This window comes from Paramisgurnus dabryanus, chromosome 13, assembly GCF_030506205.2.
Source record: "Paramisgurnus dabryanus chromosome 13, PD_genome_1.1, whole genome shotgun sequence".
NCBI lineage: Eukaryota > Metazoa > Chordata > Actinopteri > Cypriniformes > Cobitidae > Paramisgurnus > Paramisgurnus dabryanus.
Window position 1 is genome coordinate 28,013,106 of NC_133349.1, and position 23,857 is coordinate 28,036,962.

The 23,857-nt window shown below is 39.0% G+C and overlaps 1 protein-coding gene across 1 annotated transcript in view; it reads left to right on the plus strand.

The window, feature by feature from the left end:
• LOC135728177 (threonylcarbamoyladenosine tRNA methylthiotransferase) overlaps positions 1-23,857 on the plus strand; it is a 179,041-nt gene continuing 155,184 nt past the window's right edge. The window contains exons 1-3 of the mRNA XM_073811500.1: positions 1-165; positions 1,137-1,297; positions 1,489-1,601. Coding sequence (XP_073667601.1) covers positions 1,140-1,297; positions 1,489-1,601 — 271 coding nt within the window. The 5' untranslated portion in view covers positions 1-165; positions 1,137-1,139. The remainder of the gene's footprint in view (positions 166-1,136; positions 1,298-1,488; positions 1,602-23,857) is intronic.

A 23,857-nucleotide genomic window follows, 5' to 3' on the forward strand; every position in this document is an offset into this window, starting at 1 on the left:
TTGCCGTTCCACGTCAAGGTTAAAGTTGAAACAATCCAGCATGGCGGTGTAAAAGCAAAACAAGCTAAACATAGAGGAACAAACAGAAGAACAGCTTGCTTATTTGCCTCAAACCTTCAAGGATTTTTCAACATTTTGTAAAAATAAACATTTGACGTCCATCCGGTAAGCACGAGCGGCTGGATAGTTTAAACAAGCAGAGTTTAAGTCAAACACGTGGAGTGTCTTGCAGATGATTTTAGACACACACTTTAAAATGCATGCGTTGTTAAACGTTGCGTTCACCTCTTATTTGCCTTTAATTGTTCAGCCCCCGTGCTCATAATATGTTTGTTTGTCATTTAAGTTAAAATCTTATAGATTGCGACATGCGCTTAACATGAATTCTCCCAACATTCAAAAACCACAGTTGCTGATTTGCCTCAATCCTTCAAGGATTTGTCAACATTTTGTAAAAATAAACATTTGACATCCCTCCGGTAAGCACCAGCGGCTGGATATTTTAAACAAACGGAGTTTAAGTCAAACACGTGGAGTCTCGTGCTGATGATTTCACACACACTTTAAATGCATGCGTTGTGAAACGTTGCGTTTACCTCTTATTTGGGTTAAATTGTTCAGCCCCAGTGATCATATGATGTTTGTTTGTCTTTTAAGTTAAAATATTTTAAAAAATGGCGGCATGCGCTTAACTCCCCCAGCACTCAAAAACCGAGACAGTGAAATGACAGCTAACTATAACGTTAGACCCAATAAAACGTTATACCGTAGACCCTAAATAACCTTGAAGTTGGTTACAAGCCGTTTTTGATAAAAAAAAACTTTTACGATATTTCATCATGTATCCAAAGTCAACAGGTGTTCAGTGTGTTTGCTTTCATTTCTTTTACATGTTCTAAAAATATAAACATCCTCTATTATTGGACCTCAAATAAAGTTAGACGTCTATCAGACTTTTACTGGTAGCCCAAATTTTGCTTCGTTTTAGCCAAAATTCCCAGCTGAGGTTACTACTTGAATTGTAAACTGTCATACACAAACCATCACATCATGAATGCCTCACTGAGAGATCACTTAAAATGATATTAGTGTAAGAGGTTCTTACAGTGTTTTCTTTTTGCATGTCTTTGCAGTAGATCATGCCGTCTGCTTGTGAGTCTCTTGTTGATGATATTGAGGACATGGTCACCTCAAACGATCCCACTCCTCACGAGCGCCAGTTTGCCAGAAGGAGCATTGTACCACGTGCACGAAAACTCAAGCAACAAGCTGCAGGTGAAGAGCTACAGGCAGACAGGTGAGACATGTATTCATCATAAATGTATCATGCATATATCGTCATTTTAAGTCTGAAATAATAAACCTACAAAACATACATTTTCCATCATTGTTTTAATGTTTAGTATTAGTTTACTCTGCTATATGTATGTACACAACCCTATGGAGATTTCTTCATTGATTTAATATCTGTCTGCCTCTGATTGACAGCGTTATTCCAGGCACACAGAAGGTCTGGGTGAGGACGTGGGGCTGCTCTCACAACAACTCAGATGGAGAATACATGGCGGGACAGCTAGCTGCCAGTGGCTATAAGATAACAGGTACCTGTGTGCCTGAAATGTTTAAACGCTTACTGATTCATATCAGCAGCAGCAATCATATTATAAATGCTTGTCAGTGAACTATTGCTTTGTGTAGTAAATGCCGCTCCATCTGAAAGCAGCTGATTGCGATTTACTTGTAATCAAGAACCGGCTTTACTGACGGTAGCCTTTGTGTTGTGTAACCATCGTGTTCTTCTTCGTGAGGCGTCTTCAAATGCTACATTGTTACTTGTTTTAAAGTTGCTAATACTTTTGCCACCCATCGCAATTGCAGCATGGCATATGAGACATGTTGCCGTTTTATAAGTCTGAAATACTGACAAACAGCGGACATATGGCTAGCGTGTTTTAATTTATTTTTAGCTTCTCTAAAAAGTGATTGGTTGTAGCAACTTCTTGTGTTTGCATTCAGAGCAGCGAAGAAGAAATTAGATTTGCGATTTGCAGCATTAGCTTTAGTGTGAGATATGGCGGGCAGAACTAGGTCTTGTTTAAAAAAATTATATCAGATTGGTACATGGGTTTAAGTGCTTGAATTAACTTACTGGAAAAATAAGAGTAATCTCTTACTTTACCTTTTTTGAATGGTTTTCTATGGGCAGTGAGCGTTATGTGCACTGTTTATGAATGCGTCACGCCTCACATTTTTGCTGCCTGTCACATGTTTTTGAAAGAGTGCTCAAGGAGTGCTTAATATAGTATCTATCTATCTATCTATCTATCTATCTATCTATCTATCTATCTATCTATCTATCTATCTATCTATCTATCTATCTATCTATCTATCTATCTATAATAGGGTGGTCCTTATAATTTTTTAAATGTTCAACTCTCACCCTCTAAATGTTTTAGGATATCAATAAAAACACATTGTGCAAAAGTTTTAAATGTTCCTACAATATCTAGAGGTTGCTCAAAGCCTTATATTTATATCCGAAATCATATATTTTTGCAAAAACTGTACCATTTAAAAACGCACAACACATAAAACTTGCTTCTTGGAGGGTAACTTTGTTCCAGTTATTTCAGTCTCTCCTGATCCGAGTAGCCATATAGCGGATTTGCTTCGTGTTGCTTTAGCTTTTTTCTGAGTGTATATTGTCTTTTATGTACTTCCTTTCTTTGAAAGACATATCACAACTAAAACAGTTTTTTTATTGCATGGAGCATGGTCAAATAAGTCCATTGCTGCCATAAGTATATATATTATTAAACAATTATTACACGGCTCTCTGGAATGCTTGATTCTGATTGGTCAGTTGAGACATTTGCAGGTTCGTTCTTTTCTAATAATAACCGCTCCAAAATAATAACGCATAGCCGGTACTACTTTTACGAGTAAGATCGCTCCGCGCCAATAAAGATCAATAAAGATTACTGTTTGTTTGGCGCCATCTTGTGACAAACACTGGACAACCACGACAAGACACAGAGAGCTTACTGAGACTGAACTTGACAAAATAGAGCATGACAGCTACGAAGCCAACACACAAAAAAATACAGAATGGGCATTAAAACTTCTCAAAGACTGGCTAAAAGAGAAAAAATGGAGACAGACAAGTATGAAGCAGAGGATCTTAATAAGGTATTACGATCATTTTATGCATCTGTGCAAAGTTCGCGGAAGGATAAAAATGTTAATTTAAAACAAATATGCCAATAAAATGTTTCAAATTCATATTCATGTCCAGTTGTTTTTCTTATGTGACAAGTAGCCGTGTAATAAGCGGGATAATGTAGAGGCAGCCGGTAGTTATCGGGAAATAAGCCCCTTCAGTGTGATACAAGACCCTCCGCTTCGCGTCGGGTCCTGATCACACTGTCGGGGCTTATTTCCCAATAACTACCGGCTGCCTCTACATTATCCCTTACTTATACATGCTAGCACAAAGTATCACATAATGTGTTAAACTTCAAAGGTCTTGAGCAACCTCTTAATATTAATTAATATTGCATTTTTCTAAAATTATTTATTCAAAGATATTGGTGAGGTGAGAGCATGAACTTTTAAAAGTTGAAAAATAAGGACCACCCTAATATATATAAATATACATTCACTGCTTTTTTCTGAAGTCAGTGAAATAAAGGCAGCGCGGTTCGCCTCACGTTTGTGACCATTAAAACTCGTTCTGTCTGATCGGCCCCTAAAGTTAAAAAGAATATTATTGTTATAATCTAAATCTGATTATGACCGGATGAAGGAAGTCATATAGACCCTTACAGCCCATGTGATCAAATAGCCTGCGTGCGTATTTTGGCAACAGAAGTGGTGTTATTCCCCAGTGGTTCTGACATGTTGCAACTCAGAAAGTTTACCAAAATGGTTTCCCAGCATCAAAATGTCTGGTTGTTGCGATTGGTAGCACTAATATAATATACTAATATACGTATATTTGTATCTGGCAAATTTTTGGCCATCTGCTAACTTCTTCTATCCACTCCACTATAGGGCACGAATCTGGTAGCTGTGTTGAAAAAGTTTATAAAGTCAACTTTTTAAAATAACTTTCTCTGTCTGTGTTGCTCACTGCTGATTTGTGCCATACTTCCGTTGGCTAAACAGGGCTCCAGACTGCCCCCAAATGGTGGCATTTTGCCCCTAAAATTTGAGAGTGTGCCACTGAATTTTACATCCAGTCGCACATGTGCAACCAGAAAATTTGACCTTTTTTTCCAAAAGTGCAAAATAAAATGTGACACTGAATTTGACACATTGTACTTTCTGCATCTATCATTAAAGTATTTATTAGTAATACAGTGGAAATTAGTAGAAATGTGAATATTTGGTTAGCATGTTGATTTACGGTGTGTGCCCCTAAATTTTCTGGTTGCGCCCCTAAAATTTTCAGTTGGGGGCCACTGTGCTCCTAGTGAAAAAAGTTAGTCTGGAGCCCTGCTAAATGGACACACATACGCTGCCACGTCATCATTGTGTACAAACAGTAAAAGAGTCTATATGTGTCTTGAGGGTGAGTACAATATGGCCACCTTAGCTTTAATGTGCATGTTCATCATGTGAGTTTATTCCCTTATTTGGGCGATACGGTGGCTTAGTGGGTAGCACTGCTGCCTCACGGCAAGAAGGTCCCAGATTTGAGCCCTGGGCTTTCTGTGTAGAGTTTGCATGAGTAACACAGCCATGATTTCAAATTGTAAAACATTATGGCCTGGTTTCACAGACAAGGCTTAGCTGAAGCCAAGACTGGGCTTTTATCTAATTTCAAATGAATCATAGATTTTGAATTTGTCAGCAATATCAGAATTTGAATATTTAGGTAAGTTAATTTTAGTTTTATGAACCACCACAAGATGGCACCCAAGCCAAACTGAACTGAATCTGAGGGGGAACCATAATAAAAACAGATTCTGCTACTTATGAAATGTAAACTTTTATGTGTATCTACTTTAATATTTTCCATACCTACTTTGCATCTAATAAGTGTGTTTGTATTTACTAACGTTATCTCGTAGACATTAGATGATCAGTCAGGTGACACTTGCTGATGTTTTGAAGAGATCTGCAGGCATTTTCATACGCAGAAATCATTATGGTACTTTCTATAGCACTGAAGCCGTGTTATCAGAAGGGCCAGTCTGTATATTTTTGCCTGTTCCTGTCCTCTGATAAAGAAACAAGGACTCTCTTGTGTTGCCGAGTGCTCTCCCTGGCCGCTCAGCATGGCCATCTGGTAGTTATCATAGCATGCCTGTCTGAAATGAATCCCATCGCTGAAGAGATGTTGGAACCGTAGGGTCATTTAGTGGAGAGTTGAACATTCTGAACTTTAAGGCTGAGGATATATTTATCATACATGCTGTTCATTTCAATAACTATTTTCTTGAGTAATTGAAGTAGATTTGGCTTTATGAGAAATGGTGGAAGATATTCGTAACAAATCACATGCTTATGTATTCCAAATGAAATGCAGCAGGGTTTTCCTCACATAACTCCTGTATTGCGCTATCGGTCGAGGCTCTAGTGAGCTTTTCCAGACATCAGTAATTAACTTAAGATATTTAAAGTTGAGTAAGGCAAGAGTTCACAGCTGCCATGAATTATACAGGACCTGCACAAATGAAAGGGGCTTACAGACCACAGTCTATCTCTCTTTAGCTGTAGGAGTTTCCACATGGCATTTATTTGAAGTTCTCACATAATTGAAAGCAATTTGACCTCAGAAAGCTGTAAAATAACATATTCTTGGACGTTTAGCTCAGTAGTGTGGAAGCTCGGTGATTAAAACCTGAAGCAGGTTGAAGTCTGTTTGATCCATTTGCAAGCAGAAAATCTGCATGTGCAAGTTTTTTTTAAAAAAGCTCTCAAAGTGCTCCATTGTTTTGGATATCGTCATTAGGGGTGAGAAAAAAATATTGATTTTCTGATCAATCTTCAATGTCACTAAACAATCCCTGAATCGATTATTTATGTGCATTCTTTATTTCAAAGGTTGTGAATGTTATCTGTACTTAATTTGTTGTCTTGAAGATGGCACCATTTTTTGAGTTGCTTACTTTAAAGGTGCAATGTGTAACTTTAAGGAGGATCTATTGGCAGAAATGCTATTTAATATACATAACTACCTTACATAATGAACTGAGCCAATTTACCTACATACACGAGGGTCTCCTTACATGGAAGTTGCCATTTTCGTGCCGCCATTTTTCTACAGTAACCCTAAACGGACAATGTTCTAGACAGCGCGTTTCGTCACTACGTTGTCTTAGACGATGACATGTTTGTCCTGTGGTGGGTACCGTAGCATCTCTGTGTTTCGAAAGGCAGAGTAGAGTAGTGGACAGAGCCGTCGGTGGCAATTCTCAATCTTGCCACAAAAATCTACACGCAGCACCTTTAAACTGGCTAGGAACCACTGACAGGTCCCTCCATCATTGCCAGTATATTGTCGCTGTCCGATGAAAACCACGTATGTCCATTTTGCCGATTTGCCGATTGAATGTCCAGGTTCATTTCCATATATAATATTTTTCACATATCCAAATGGCCAATGAAAAGTTGTGAAATCATGTCATCTGATTTTCACGTAAATCCATTTGGTGTCAAAGCTGTCAATCACGCCGCGTATCTCCCGCCCTGTTGAAGCATCTCGCCGGTCTCATGAAGTTTCATCGAAGCTCAGCACTGGATAGCCGAATAAACATAGCCTGGTGAGACAATGACTTTCCTTCATCGAGGTAAACGTTTCCCCCCTGACGCCAGACGTACGTCTAGGAGTGATAAAATTACGGTAGGACTGTGCAAACAAAGTATCTGTCTAGCATTACCATGTCAGTGTATTGATTTATTGTCCCTTCATAGTTTGCAAGAGACATTTAATAAATGTATAATTAATATAAAATAAACTAAGACTTAGGCTATTTAATAAACTGAGCGTATTCATCTGTCAATATGAAATGCGACTTGGCCATTCTAATTAATAATCGGAAGAAAGCGTATCGACCATCGTTACTGTAAATATGCACGTATGTCCATTTAAACTCAATATTTGTTGAATGTGGATTATATCATTACACTGGCAAGAATATGGTTATATGTAAAGATACTGTACAAAGTATGACAACGCTACATTCAACTGCTTTTGAAATATGGTGTTTTTTTCACTTCCTGAAAAGTAACAGTTTTGGACATATGTGAGTTTCATCGTGCAGCGACGATATGTTTGTTTTATTATTTTACAAATTATGGTTTAACTTTTTTGAAGGCACTCAAAAAAGTACTTAATGCCTGATCTGGCTCTGTTTGGTTTTATTTGCAGTATTTAGTGTTTGGCACATAAGCGGGCATCACTATGCTGCCCACGATCCTCATCTTATGAATGCAGTTTAGCCGCCTTGGTGAGAGTGCTGCACTGTAATTGGCACCAGCTTGTCTTAACCGTGTATTCGACAATCGGGCACTACAAATCATGTGAAACCCCAAACCCTTCTGCTGAGAGTCCATTAAAAGCACCAGGCATCTGAAATGCTAATGGAGAAGCTTTCACCTCGCCTGAAGCCCTGATAGTGAGCGGACGGCTCCACTGACTGGCATCTGGCAGGCCAAATCGATTCCTGCCTCTGTTTTGCATGTGATTTTTTTGATGTTGGCCAGACTGTGGAGATGTGCTGCTTACTGAGAAGAAATCTGGCCAGGTGAGAGGAATGATATCCCACCAGTCCTGGTTCGTTCGCTCTGTTTTTGAGAAAACACTGTGCGTATTTTTTAAGTTGGTCCGTGGTCCTCCTCAGGCGAGTTTTTCCTCTTCAACTGCTGTGGGACATTTATCAGAAGTTTCTAAATCAATGTGAAAATTAACTGTAAACCCTTCCACCCTATGCCCAACATAGTACATAAGCTTGTTTTGCATATGCCTTCATTCACAACAAAGTATTTTTTGTTTGTAATTTTCAAATGGGAACAGATGCAAACATTGGCACCTTGTTTCACTGCCGTCTGTATCTCTGATTTCTTTATCATTTTTTTCTCGCTCTCTTTTTCTCAGCATGGTGTTTGCATGTGTTTGTTGTCACACAGGATGTGAGCTGTTTGTTGACTAATTGTGGCACTTTTGTTTGTGTCCTCTCAATTGTAAGAAAATTACTTTAATCGTACCTCGGAAATTCAGTTTGATGTAAACTTCAGATGTGGTTAGTTTTGTTATTTTGACTCTTTATTTCTATTGCACCGGGTGAAAGGTTTTGACTGGATTGAAAGGGTCTGGTTGATGTAGCCAAAAATACACTTTATTTGTTTCAAATTATGTAGTTTTGATTATTTATTTACTAGATGGAGGAATCATAATTTCAAATAATCAGCATCATGACATGGAGCAGTTTTCCAGACAGGGTTTAAATTAATCCAGGATTAGGCCTTAGTTATATTAGGACATTTAGGTAGTTATGACAAACAAACCTTTTAAAATTCAATACTGGTGTGAATCAGTGCCCTTCATAAGTATTGAAACAGAGGGAAATTTGTGTTATTTTAGCTGTTTACCAAGATTTATTCCAGTTATATAATGAATATTGGCTTGGGTTTTTTTTTATTATGGAGAGGATAATGCGATCATCCACTATTGTTATCTTATGTGGACATCCAGGATTTTTTTGTTGCTGAGCTCACCAGGGCGTTTTTTTTATCTGGCATCTACTAATATTCCTCCTGTCTGACTGATGGATTTGTTGTGTTTTTAAAACCTAAATATGGTCTGTATCACTTGCATATGGTCTGTATCACTCCGTTAACCACGTGATGTGGGTTTAGGGCCACAGCTTCCAAATGCAAATGTCACACTTAAAAACATCTCCAGACCTTTAACATCCTTTATTTATGAAGAAAATTATTTAACAAATAGGTTGTTTCTCAATATGCGTTCTGTACTTGTGTTCTTGTGGACTTCTTAAATGTCATCAGTCACGGCCCAAGTACTGTTCCAAATCAAAGTTCGCATCAAGCCAAGTTCATATAACATCCCCGGATGTGTTCTCGATCTGCCCATTTTATCAAGGATGCATCAGGATGTGACTTCTTGGCAATAAAGCTTAAGCTTGCACAATGCGTCTCAGACTTTATACGAGTTCCCAAACGAATATTGTTGGAAACCCAAACAAAAAAGCACTCGCAGTAAAAGACGGAACATAATGTAGCACTGTAAAAGATTCAAACGGAAAGCTGCATCCTCCGGAGGTCACATATGCAGGCTGCATATGTCATCAAACCTGGTTCATTTCAGTTAACTGGGCATTGCATTTGCAAGTCATAAGCATATAACAACAATTTGCCCAACTAAATATAACTAGTAAACTTTATAATTGTTAATATTCTCTCTTTATGACGTATGCAGTCTACATATGCGACCTCTGAAGGATGCAGTCTTTTATTTGAGTAACGGCCAGCATTTCAACCTCCACGAGAATTTTTGTGACAATCTCGTGATACACATTTAATCTTGCGAAATCTCGTCGCACGAGATGTCGACACACCCCAATAAAATGTCATAAAATATCAGCTAGCTCTCTGTGAAATACGGCTATGTGTAGTAAATGGGGCTCCATCTGAAAGCAGGTGATGACGTTTTACTACTAATCAAGGAACCAACATTACTGATAAAACACACATGAGAATCGCAGGTGATTATATATCATAATAACATCTAAGTCAGTGTTTAAGTTGGGTAAGCTCACCACCTTGTGGATAATAGCGAAAATATGGATTTGAGGTAAAAACTTCTCAAGGAAGCATGTTCTCTTAATTGAAAAGATAACGCAACAATATTTATTGACATTTATCTGGATATCGCCATTAATTGTGCAATTGGAGAATAATTAAAAATATAATTAAATGCTGTGGTGTTTATTTTCATAAATCGTATGCATCAGTGGCGCAGTTATATTTAAGCTATGTAATGTGGTCTAAACCGTAGGTTACCGGGGTATTTTATCACAGCTTAGAACGCGTTTCAACCAATCAGAATGAAGGACAAGAACTGGCCGTTTTATTAATATCATTATATGATTGTACTCGTAATAAATTTGGGTAAACATAACACATAAACGTAACACAAAATGTCCCTCTGTTATTGTTAATGCTTGTATGTTATGTCAGTACAAGGTGTTTTTAAATTAAGGCTGCTCAAACATGCATTTTTAGTCTGGGACTAGGATAAGCCATGTCTGAGAAACCACTCACAAAACAAGAATGACATTAAAATATTATGTTTTTGTATTTTTCACACTTTGTGTCTGTAGTGTATTTAGTGTGTGATTCAACAGATCTTTTACCAGCATGCCAGATTTCATTAACAAGAAAAAAGTTGCACCACAAAACAAGCACTAAGTAACACATTCTTTTTTCGTTCTGTCATACTAAAAATATCACGGCAGCTTGTCTTCTGAAACTTGTAAAGTTTTAAAGTTAGACACTGGCAGCAGGTTTAACCAGAGATCAGGGTGTGAAAATGGGTAGTTTGGCCGTCATGCAAGACAAACTCTAACTCCAACATTATAATTAGTGAAATAATGTTTAGCATTAGTTTTGCATAAGTGTATATGATTATCTTTCTATGGATGCCTGTTATATAACGACAGCTTATGGTTGCCAGAGATGAGGGACTCTTTTTCTTGTGCAGTGTAGTGAGCGGACGCCGCCTGACAGCTGCCGAAACCTTGTGGCTTCTGAGCCTGGCAGAAGTTTTTATCATTGGTGCTGGATATCACCTGACACCTGCACACACACCTGCTCTCATTATGTACAAGATATCAGACCTAGACCTGAAATGACTCACTTCACCCATTTGTAGTGATGTCCGAAATGATAGCGGACATTAAAGAGTTCAATCCCATAATGCACCTGAAAAATAAGTGTACAACTGAGGTACACTTAACGGCTAGCTGCTACCCTTTCACTGTGGTGTGCTTGCCAAATAAACTTCTGTTGCTTAGTGTCTGAATTTACTCACTTGTTCATATTCACTCATTCAAGTCGACTATATTTGCAAACTAATGTAAAATTGGACACAGCCCTGTTGTGTGTGTTTGGCTTTTTATATGCATCTTTTGTCCTTGAACCCTGAGTAATATACGTATTTCTTATTGTCATATTGATATACCATTGAGTTGACATCACTTTAGGGTATTTTAAAGAATAACATTGTATTACAAAATAGAATCTAAATCCCATACAGTTGTATGCTTGCTTTAGCATAGTAATGCTATGGTACTCTTTGGTAACGCTATAGACATTTTTTGTCCCGGACACAACTGTCCAATAAGCTGCGACATTGTGGCATCTGTGCCATCCCTCATGTCCGCACTCACTCTAACATCTTAGACATCACAGGACCGCAGGAAACCACAAGACATGTTGTGGCTCCAGATTTCCCCCCGTGATGGACACTCTTATTGAAGCGACTCTATAGATTGGCCACAAGCAGGAGGCCGTCATGGCCGAATAACTGGAATTTTCTGGAACTGGATTTTTTGTGTACGGCACACTGCTGATATGAGCTTTCAGTCTGCACATTTCTCAAGCCAGGAATTCTGCGAAAACCTTTATAATAGGCGCCCAGAACCCAGCAGGTATGTCGGCGAGCGTTGTTGAAGTTTGGGTTGTGTATTCACAGACTTGTCAGAAGCTCCAGCTGGGTGTCTTCATGTGATTTCTTTTTTTTAACTTGCACACAGAATATTACGCTTCATTCCACACAGTGAGTTTTTGGAAAGGAAGCTTTATGGAGTACTTCTGATGGCCTGTAGGTGTCAGTATTCACCCACAGAACTGAGACACAACTGTTTTTTTGTAAAAAAAAAGAACTTAGATTGAATTTAGAGCTCACAGAAAGCATGATGTCAGGCTTTGGCTTGTGAAAGCACATGTTGTTAAACTGAACGTAATTTTTTTAAAATTTATGTAGATCATCTTTAATGCATTTGTTCTGTATGTTTAAACACTGAACATATGAACGTCTGTGGATGGCGTTGTACAGAACAAAGCAACTGTTGTGTTGTCACAAGGTCAGTGCATACAAGCACTGCGACAGATTGTTTTGAGTAGTGTTGTCACGATACCAAAATTTTTGGTTCGATACCGATACTATGTCAATGGTTTCGATTCCGATACTTTTCGATACTTTTTCTGAAAAGGGAGAAACACTCTCAAATCTCATTGCTGTGCTTTATATTAAAAACGGGACAACATTCTAATCATATAACACACTAATAAATGAACATATGAACAGCAGATATATTTAAACATTTAAGCAAAATATAAAATATATCAAAATTTAAAAAATAAATTAGAGCAATGGCATTCAAGGTAAAAAAAGAAGAATTTTAGCAGCATTATCTAAGTTTTTCTCTAGTGAGCATTAGCATAGTAAAAAAAGATAAACAAGTACTTAAACAAGTGCATTGCTTTTTGTTTATATGATAAACAGATTATAGTGTAAATGTGAAAATATACCTCACTGAACGACATGAGGGTTAATAAATGACGTGTTTTTGTGAACTTAAAGCACAACAGTATCTGGGTTCATTTACTTTTAGCCACAGTAAAAGTATTTTCTTGTCAGCTGTCTAATTTCCTAAGTCTGATAACTGTGAGGCGATTGTATTAACTTGGATCATAACCGCCAAAACGTGACAACACGCATATCAACAACAATTTGGTAAGTCTAGAATTAATACTTTGGGATGATTATCAATCTCTCGTCCGCGTGTCGGTCCTTCAGTGCTTTGCTAGCGCCGTTAGCACGCGGCTCTGTAGCAACGCATATTTGGCTTACTTCACTTGTGTCCTTCGGGTTCGCATGTTTATTTGACTCGCATCCGAAAAAACCTCCACACAGCAATGCTGCTTGGCTTTCTTGTACTGTTAAACCAGAGCGAACGAGATGAGGAGAGGAGGCGGAGCACTGCATTCACGTGCACAGTGTGTGCGGCGCAGTTTAAAAGAAAAAGAGAGAGAGCAAGAATGCGCAACTGGTGTTTGCAGAGATAAATAAAAAACAACTCGCAGCTCGTCTCGGAGTATCGATTCCGCGGGACACGAGTATTGGAATCGTTTTAAAATTTCAGTATCGATATGTATCGAAATATCGATAATTTTGACAACACTAGTTTTGAGCGCTCTGTAAAAGCACGTTTGAGACGTGATTGTCAAAATGCTGATGTAGCAGAAAATTGTGACCGAAGTAATGTTTGTTTTGGAAATAAGGCACATGAGGTTAGTTAAACGGATAGTTTACCCAAAAATTTCATCATTTACTGGGCCTGAAGTAATTTTTTTTTGTTCTGCTGAACACAAATGAAGATATTTTGAGCGATGTTTGTACTCAAACAGTTTTGAAGCGCCATTGACCTCCATAGTATTTTTTTTCCTTCTGAAAGTCAATGGTGCTTTAGTTTCCTGCTTCATTACAAATATCTACTTATGTTTTCAGCAGAACAGAAATGTATACATGTTTGTAACAAATTGATGTTGAGCCATTTTTGCATGACCTATCTCTATAAAGTGCAATAATGTTACTATTTAGTCTTTAATCCTCAAATGTCTTTTTTTACTAAATTGTTTAACCTGTAAACATATATATATATTTTGTGTTTTGATAAACACAAAGAAAGATGTTTTCAGAAATGTTTGTAACCAAACCGATCTGAAGCCCCATTGACTTCCATAGTAGGAAAAAGAAACCATGGAAGTCAATGGGGCTTCTGATTAGTTTGGTTACAAACATTCCTCAAAATGTCTTGCTTTGCGTTCATCAGTACAAATACATTTCAGGGCTCAACATAAAGGACTGCCTGGTTGCCCGGGGCAAGCCTGAGAGATGTTCGGGCCAGTAGAAAGTATTGTCACTTGCCCGATCGGGCCAGTGTTTCACCCCCAGTAACTAAAATATATTTTCATCAATGCATATTATTTAACATCTTGGAAGCAGACGTTTACTTGGGTAAAACACGACGAAAGAAACGATGCAATATTTTAGACAAGTTGCTGTCAGTTTACAGTTTACATGTCTGTTGTATATGTATACAATTATATTTGACTTTGAATTATTATTTTTAAATATGTGACACTGACATTTTTTTATTGGGGCCAGTAAAATTTTGGCAGGGCAAGTGAAGACATGAACTTCGGGCCAGTATAAAAAATTTTTTGCGTTGAGCCCTGCATTTTTAACTGGTTTGTAAAAACTCGAGAGTGAGTAAATGTTTGACAGACTTTCCATTTTTGGGTGAGCTGTCCCTTTAAATCAATGTTTGCCTGTAGGTGGTGCTGTTGACCAAAGATGCGAGCTACAACGTACTCCCTTAATTTCCATCTTTTGCTGTTTAGACATTGGCTTCACAGACAGTCAACAGGATACCTCAGTGATTTCCATAAAAACAGACAATGCTGGCAGTAAACATTAACCGTGGACATTAAATATTACAGCTTCCTTGTTCCACAGGATTGTCAAACTTTATTTTGCTTAAAGCTGAAGCTTATTCAAATATCTTCTCCCCCACAGAAACCTTTCATTAAAGTGCAGTGGAAAAATAAAACTTGCATTTTTGGTGTAGTTAGGTAAAATATTGTGTAAAATGTATGGTATTTAATAAGTGTTTGGATTTACATTATCTTTGCACTTAGTGTTTTTAATGCACACTCCTTACGCCTGTCACTGTTCATTCATAAAGTACCCTCACTCGTGTCACCGTGATTGGCTGTACGGGATCTACGCAGTGTTGCGTGTCTCTCAGAGTCGGCCAATGAGAGCGCTCTGTTGTTTCTGATGTTCCTGCCTCCTTCGCTCGCCGGGTACAGAGCAGCTCGGTGCTTGTATGTGCAGCTACCACCGTTTCTCCAACTCTTCAACACTGGAGCAGTTTACTGTAGTACGACGAGGCTTCTCTCCTACCCCCACCACTATATCTAAATCTATGGAGAGGTGGATGCGGAGAGCTCTGAAACTGGCGAATGGAGGTGCCGGTAACATCCGAAGCAGCTCTCGATCAGACGCGAGCTGTGCTGCTTCACTCACTGCTAACAAATCTGCAAACCCAAGCCCAGGATTTACTGGAGGAAGAGATGGAAAGATTTTTAGCCCTTATATTGGACTGTTGCTTTAGAGAACGTTAGGAGACCGCTTTTGGTTCGTCTGCTTTTTAGGAAAATTTAGGAGTTGTTTGAATCGTGTAATAGTCACACTTATTGTTTATTCGTGAAGGACTCGTGATTTTCATCCGGTAGGGTTTTCTGCCGCGAGATGGAAGATGAAGCACTAAGAAACCTCAAAACTGTACTTGTAGTTCACTTTTGCTTTATTATTTAGCAAAATATTTATTATTAAACTTCCAAAATGGCTCATCTACAGGAGTTGTAGTGCACCCTGACCCAATGTCCCCCCTCACATAGATTCTGTTATGCTTACATTTGCTTATTGTTTGCTTTTCTACTATGAATTTAGATGTCATGAGTGATGCAAATATACCATGTTTACACTGACATGTTTACACAGGGATCGCAATCACTGGATCCTAGTATCAAATCGCTTTTTTCTTGATCTGTGTAAACTGAGGATGCTTGTGATTGACATGACATGCAGGACTGGAGCCTTTGCCAGTTCAACCATCTGTCCTGTAATGTGAAGACTCGAATGGTTTCCTGCTTTGTCCAGTATTTAAATATTTACTGAGTTGTTCAAAAATGTAATTACACCCACTAGACTTTCTTTAATCACCTATGAAATTCTTTTATAAAAAATGTTTCATTGACAAATTATACTATAAAAATATATAAAGTAAAATGATCAAGCATGATGTCATCACTTATCTCTGAGCCTCGTGCTTCATAGTGAGACCTCCATGATTTAGAGTAGGCACTGTTCACAAGACATAAATACTTGGACTAGATTTGACTCTACAGCTAGACTTGCTCGATGACACGAGTCTCGGGACGCACTCGTATCATACCTAACCCACCCGAAACGTGCCTGAGTGCGATTCCCCCCTCCCTACTCCCCCCAAAACATTAGGATGTGATTTGTTTTAAGAGAAAACAGGAAGTAAAGCTCTCTCTTAACACTGAATCGATCGTAATGTTAATTTTTTATTTAGTTGTTTGGGGCGCAATGTCACACAGCCCTCTTACATCACATTGCGTAGTTGATCTGTTTCGTGTGCAGCTCAGACATTCACGTAACCCTGCTGCGTGCATTATACGTTTTTTATGAAGGCAGATGAAGGTGAGTGGTTGTACAATTGACTTCTCTTATTGGACTGAGTTGCGATCACACCCAAGTGAACCATGCCCGAGCAGGCCATGATCAACCAAACCTCGTCTGGGCACGGCACAGAGCGATCACACTATTCAAATGAATTTTGGGGGTCAAACGCTCTCGGGTGTGGTTTGGTTGGGATAATGTAAGCACACCCTCAGATTTCAGGTTTGGTGTGGCTGTTCACATTTATATCCCTTGTAGTGATCTTCCAATCTAGGACTTAGGACTTTTATTTTTCAGGACAGTGGGTTTCTAGGACCACCTTTGGAAACTACACCAGTAAAACATCAACTATGCTAAATAGACCGCAGTCTAATCCTGTGGGTTCCTTAATGGTCTATTCTGATCCCTGTATTAAATAATTGTCTTGAGTTCAGGTCATGTTTTTATTTATAAATACTGTATTTTCCGGACTATAAGTCGCATCAATCAAAAATGCGTCATGAAGACGGAAAAACATATATAAGCCGCAGTGGACTATACGTCGCGTTTATTTAGAAAATGAATTCACATCACTGAATTCATTGAATTACATAAATACAGGAGCTGTATATGGTGGACTCTCTCGGCTGTAGACGGTAATGTTGTCTCTTGGTTCATATAAGTCAAAATGAATTCATACTGACTTACAAGTCCCACCTGACTATAAGTCGCAGGACCAGCCAAACTATGAAAAAAGTGCGACTTAACGTCCGGAAAATACGGAATTGAATCTGGTTTCATTTCAGTATGTTCTTGTTTATTGCTGTGCTTATATGCCCCATAAATTGCTCTTTTAGCAATTTTTTTCTTATAATTTTTTAGTGATCGTTTTAAACCGCTGTTAAAGTGTGAAAGTAGAGTTTGACTTGCATCAAACATCTGCAGTGGCGATTTCTCTTTGGAATTCAGTCTCGGGCCTCTTATGTCAAATGCACAGCCGTTCGAAAGACTTTCAACTCATGCGCAAAACGCATACTACAAAACACAAAACATATCCTGGGCCACATACTACCTTTCCCCTTACATATATGCATGATTTACACGTACAAATTACGTGCGGTTACAAAAATCCAGGGGTCCTTGTACAGTATGCGGACCCTCGCACTGTACACGGACACACTCACTTTACACAGAAACGCGCATTTAACGCGGACACTCGCATGTGTGTTAAAAATGTAACTATACTTCTATTTTTTATATGATTGTGGATCAAACCCACCAAAAAATCTTACCTGATCTGGCCTGGTGTCCTTACATATTCAAGGTTGTGTTTGGGGGGTTATAAGGGGCGTTTATTTTCATCACTTGAGCTCTGGCGTCTCTAGCGATTACTTATGCGAGGTTCTGACCGCGACACTCTGAAGTAGCTGTCGGTCAGATGGATTTCTATTGCCTCAATCTACAACTCTCAGTCTTCTGGGCATTGTGTCATTGTGACCCAATGATGTTTTCATCCGTCGAGCTCCATTCCTCTTTCCCCTCCACCCAGAATCCCTTAAACACAGCCCAGGCCGAGCTCATATCAGAGTCCTCCCCCACCACCATCAGTCACAGCGGGATGAAATTATCTCTGCGCCTCTTACATCAAGAGAAATAGAAAATTCTAGATTGATACAAAATGGTAGATGGTGGTACCGGTTGCTGGTAGCAATCAGCTCATGGCCGTGTTCAGCCAATTGCAAACTTGCAGGGCATGCGGCTGTTTGGCAGTCGGACCTTTCACCTCCACGTAATAACTCCCGGATCCCCGGTTTGGAGCGGGGGCCAGTGGCTCGGATCAATTTATTTCCACATGTTATGTGTGAGTGAGGTTATGGGGGAGTGAGGACCTGCCCAAGTTTACCATTACCTGCATTGATGTATGAGAAGATACAGTAGGGTTTTATCCATTTTTCCCTTTCCTTGGGTCGGTCATTGTCATGTATACCGAACATTTCATGTCACGAATACACAATACGGTTATACTGGCCTTCCGCTTGTCATGCATCTGTGAAGGTTTGTCATTGGAACATTCAAAAAGGCACCTTTTGTCTTTTTTTCCTCAAAGACCTTGATAAAACTATAATTGTGAATGAGAACCTTGCTTATTAAACTTCTTTAGGAAGAAGGGAAGCAGTCAGGGACTGTCACGACATTGTTGTTGCAGGCCAGCGCTACTTGCTGTCAGAGCTTCACATAGGTGTCCTTCAGAACAAATCAACAGCAAAATGTTTTCTCCCATGTGAATGGATATGAAGAGAAAAAAAATCCTTAACTCCATCAACAGAAGCATAAGTAATTAAAATGACAGTTGCGTGAGGCAGAAAGCGATGGCGAGCTTGTTTCGAATTGCATTCGAGAATGACAGCCAAGAATGAGGGTTTTCAAAGCTACTTAGTCTGCCATATTTTTCTCTTTTATGCTTCTTTTATTCACCAGTAACGTAACCCACTTTATGGTTTTTTTCTTGGCCATCAATTTTAATGAATGCATTACCCTGACCACCTGCTGAAGGAGAGCTGACCTGAGAGGACAGGAGTTGTTATGGATTAATTCTGCATGTCTGGATCCTCTGCTTTCCGTTGCAGCCACGCCGGATAAATACAAATGAAAGAGCAAAATGTTTTTAAAGCCTCCAGTGACTCACAGACGCAATAGCAATTTGCCTACAGCGTAGACTGTTTGATGCGGCAAAGCGAAAGGTCCAACTCGAAGCAAATGAGAAGGCACTGACCTTCCCGTGTTGTCGAAATGGTGAATAATTGCTTGAACATGAGCTGCATAGGCAAATCGGGAGAAATCGGTCTTAAATGCAGATTGCTCGAGTTTGGAAAGTAGATATCCTGAAGTTAATTTTCTTTTTATTCCTCATAAATAAGACGTTTTCCCCTTTCCCCCAATTTAGGAACAATAATGTTGATGTGCCATATGGATTTCTGTACTCTGGAAAAGTTAATTAAGTAAATTATCGTATTTTGATTTTGAGGAAATCCATAGTCCTGCATTGATTGAGCATTAACCGCCTTGGCATGTTTTCGATCCCGAGCGGTTGTTTTCCAGAGTGTCCTTGAGGGTGGGACTATTTATAACGGTTCCCAGTGACTGCATTAATATCCCATGCAGTTTATATCGGTGGGATCTGGGTTTACCGCATGACAGTAGGCCAATCCCTTGTCAATGATGCTCTGGGATAGAGGGCCATCGCCTGTCTCGCTCTGATAAACTGTCAGGGCCAATCGACGGGAAACGCATTCCTCCTCGCGCTCTCCGGCTACCGTGCAACCGATTGTCTTTTCTGTGTCGTGTCCAAATGAGGCCCAGACCTCGGAAGCACCCAGAGGAACGTCTGGTCAATTTAGTTAATTGGAGGTTGATTGGATGTGTCTGTAAACTGGATGTTGTCTTGGCTTAATTGTTTCGATGAATTTCTCCTTGTGTGTGTGAGCACACAGAGGGCCACTGGGAAAGTAAATATGCTGACGGTCGCCAGCACATCCATCACCGTCAGAATCATCCCAGCAGCGTGGCCGTCCGAGTGACAGTTGCGGCATCCCGGCCGTTTCTGCACCGTCACTCCACATTCCTCACGCTTCTCATCCGAGGCACGAGTTAATAATAGTACACAAGAAATTTGGGGGAAAAGTAGCGGATCCATCTCTGAAATGCTTTTCTGCTCACTTTCTTTGTAAAGCACCCCCACTGATCGTGTTACACCGGACTATCACGCTCCATCAAACGCAGCATTTTTCCTAAATCTGCTTTTTTGTTATATTTGGTATGAGCAACTTCACACAAGAGTGAGGTTTACAATCAACTCTAAGGCTGCTCAATTATGAGAAAAAAAATTATTATTACGCAATTACTCAATGACTTTAACCTTTTTTAGATAGTTATTAAATGTGGAATTTTAAAGGGGACATTTCAAAAGGCACATATATGCATTAGTTTATTAGCATTAGTCATATATTTAATTGAGAGAGAGAGAAAAAGAGATGTTCCGCTGATGATGTGCTGGATTTATAACACAATACGAAACGACAGAAATTGAATGCGGTACAAGAATTGCCTTACCTCGATTATCTTGTTTTTTTGTAATAGTTTCAATCAAAAATCGAAGATAAAAAACAATTACTGTAATTGCACAACCCTACAGAATACTTGAATGACCCTAACCTCTGAGGTTTTGTTGTGTTTACAGCTGTGCCAGTATGAGTTTATTTTAAAGGTTTATATTGATTGAAGTTTTTTTTTGATGATATTTGTGACAATAAAATCTTGGCTATGGTTTATAGAGACAGGCAAACACATTTTCCTTCATTGCTTTTGTACACAGACCAATTCATTCAGCTTTCTTTCCAGAATGGTTTTTCAGTTCAATCAAGTATTACTATCTAAAGGCATGGAGAAATGTCCTATTTTTTGAGTGTGGTATCAAAATATTTATCCTTGGTCGGTGAGCAAATATTGGTGGCTTGTGAGTACCACAATCATGTGGCCTTTTGAACCCAATTTTTAACTTCTGAAAGAGTGGATGTGTTGATCTGTTTGATAAATGGTAAACACTCAGTAACCATGTTATTAACTGGAGTACGACAGCTCAGTAAATTGTGTGGTTTCTTATTTAGTCCCAAAAAGTTTTCACCTATTCTGGAGGTCTCGGTCCGCTTGTTTGGTCCGCTTTTGGTGCGCACCAGAGTTTGATTGCTGCATTCTCACCTGCCCAAACGAATCGCACCAAGTGAGCAATCGAACTCTGGTACGATTCAACTGAACTAAATGAGGCAGGTGTGAAAGCACCCTTATTTTACACCTCATGTGCAATGTCACAATCATCTTTTTTAAAACATGGCTATCCTATCCGTTGGCCAACATGCAAATTGCTTGGAAAACTTAGATTCTTTATGAAAAGATGATTTAATGCAAACAATCACATACGCACACACACACTATACATATATATATTTTATTATCCATATATATTTTATAGCCCAAGCTTTAACTTCTTTCTAAACATGAATACAATATCATGTGAAAGTACAGATTGCCTTGAGAGGGAGAAACAACATAAATTTTTAATAATGAGCTCTATTCATTTGAATTAATGATGAGCAGTTTTTTAAATAGGATAAATTGCTGGTCTGTGTCGCTGTGGCATACATTTTACAACTCCTTGTCAGCAGAATACCCAAGACTTTCTCTGCGCAGCTATGTGTGAAATTCATCCACAATGTGATTATGAAGCTAAATGTGTTTTTCCTGTCCTGCCATGTGTGGGGAGCCCAGAGTCAGGACCACTGACCTCATAGTATTTGGCCGTCTGTCATGCGATGTAATCGCAGCTGTCCCCACTAACCTGAGGTAACCCCACCTTCAAGTGTCAGCACTGCGTTGGTCTCGCAAGTTTTCGGCCAGACCCTTTCAGCCGAATGTGCAAAGGCTTTCTTCTTTCTGTGGGTGAGAGTGATGTCACTCCTTTGCCATCTGTTATAGAGAAGGAACTGTGAGGGTGATGGGTGAAGTACAAGAAGTGATGGAAATTATAGGATGAGGTCACTGATAGCCGTCTGTTGGCTCATGTGTGTTATGGGGTGAGTGTGCAGTAAGTCTGTGATCAGGTTGGAGTGTCATCACCAGGAATTGAGGGCACAAAGACATCCTGCTAGGTATCGCTGGTCAATCTGCTTTTGGGCCTGCAACAATCAAGATTTCCATTACCAAACTGGCACGACACAAGATGTGAAGACATTTGCATTGCCAGCACTGTAAAAAATTTGCTGGAACATAACAGTAAATTACTGGGAGCTAAGTTCTACTGTTAAAAAACAGTTCCACTATATTTAACGGTATGTTACCGTATTAATACCCTGGCACCTAACTCATTTAATTTGGGAAACCATTTGCCTTGAACTTCTTACATTTAGGGTGCAAGAATGTACATTTCTACAATATTTTACTGTTTTGTTAAAAACAGCATTTTCCTGTAGAATCTGGCCGTTTTTTACAGCTTTTTTTTACCCTAAACATTGAAATCTGATTTAAATGTTCGTTTACATGTACATTGAATAGAATCTGAACCGAACGTCTGCGCAAGCGTTCAGCCAGGGTGGCCAGATTCGTTTTGAGTACCATCCAAAATGGAAATTCAAAACTAGCCAAAAAGCATCCAATTGACTATTCACAGCCCAAATACCAATAACTAAGCAACAAAATCCTTTTATATTTAACACACAGAAAAAAACAACTGGTTAAAACAGTTCAAACAGTAGCCTAAATCTAATCTCGAAAAAAGGCAGAGGACTTGGCAACGCTATGCTGCAGACACCATCTCTCGTGGAGTTTTTACGCTTTATCTCTGGATTAAAGTCAAACCTGGGTTGGAGAAAAGTTGTTCTTAAAGGAACAGTATTTAAGAAATGTATATCAATGAATCATAAAATGGCCCTGATATGTCACTGGACATTAAGAAATCATTTTCATTTCAAATACTTATATCACTGACAACAGTGGTCCGGACAGGATATTGTCATTTAAAAAGTGGAGTTGCAGCCCTCAACTGATGTTTATGTTGTCATTTTGTGTATTGTCCACCAGTTGTGTGATTGCAGTACCAGTTTTAGCCACAAGTTTTGTGATTGCAATATCAGTTTTGGCCACAATCCTACATACTGTTCCTTTAAGGAGTTTTCAGATATAGGTAATGGAAACACAATTTTCAAAAGGCCCAACACTAATTATTACTTAAAGTAGCTTAAAGCTCCACTGTGTAAGATCTACTCCCATCTAGTGGTGAAATTCTATATGACAACCAACTGAATATTACTTTCTAGCCCCCCCCCATTCGGAACGCGTTTTAACTCGTACGGTGGCCGTGTCATGCCAAGGTTAACATGGCTTCCAGTAGCCACAAAGCAAAAGCAATGAAGAAAATGAAAAATTTGCAATGTCATTTTCCTGTGATCCATCAAAGCACACAGATTTATGTTAAAAATGGAAAAAGTCTGATTGTCATGATATGTCCGCTTAAAATCACATACAAAAAGCAACCATAAACGTAGCTTAGACACTCCTTTTTCATCGACGCGAGGAAAAATATCCCAGGGGCTTTTTACACTTGGTATTAAGATGTGTTTTCGTCGATCGGATCACAAGTGGACGAGAGAGACCCATTACGTTTACACTTCGTGTTTAAATCCGTCTCTTTTTGTCCATTTTCGACCGCTTCTCTCCAGATTACTGAAGGGATGGACCCCGCCCCTTTGATTGCCCCACCCCCAGTTAATCGAGTACTTGTTTTTCAGACCTATAGATTAATCAAAATAAAAAATGACATGCATGCACATCCCTAGCATGTATGTATTCATCAATTTCATAAACATTTTGATGAAAATACTGATTTTGTGTAAACGCTTTAAAAATATGATATTCTTTATTTGTGTGTAAGAATGCATGCTGTACAGTTAAATTTTACTTAAATTTACAGATGCCAGCGTATCAAATGGATAAACACGAGCAATACAAACACCTCTTTTATAC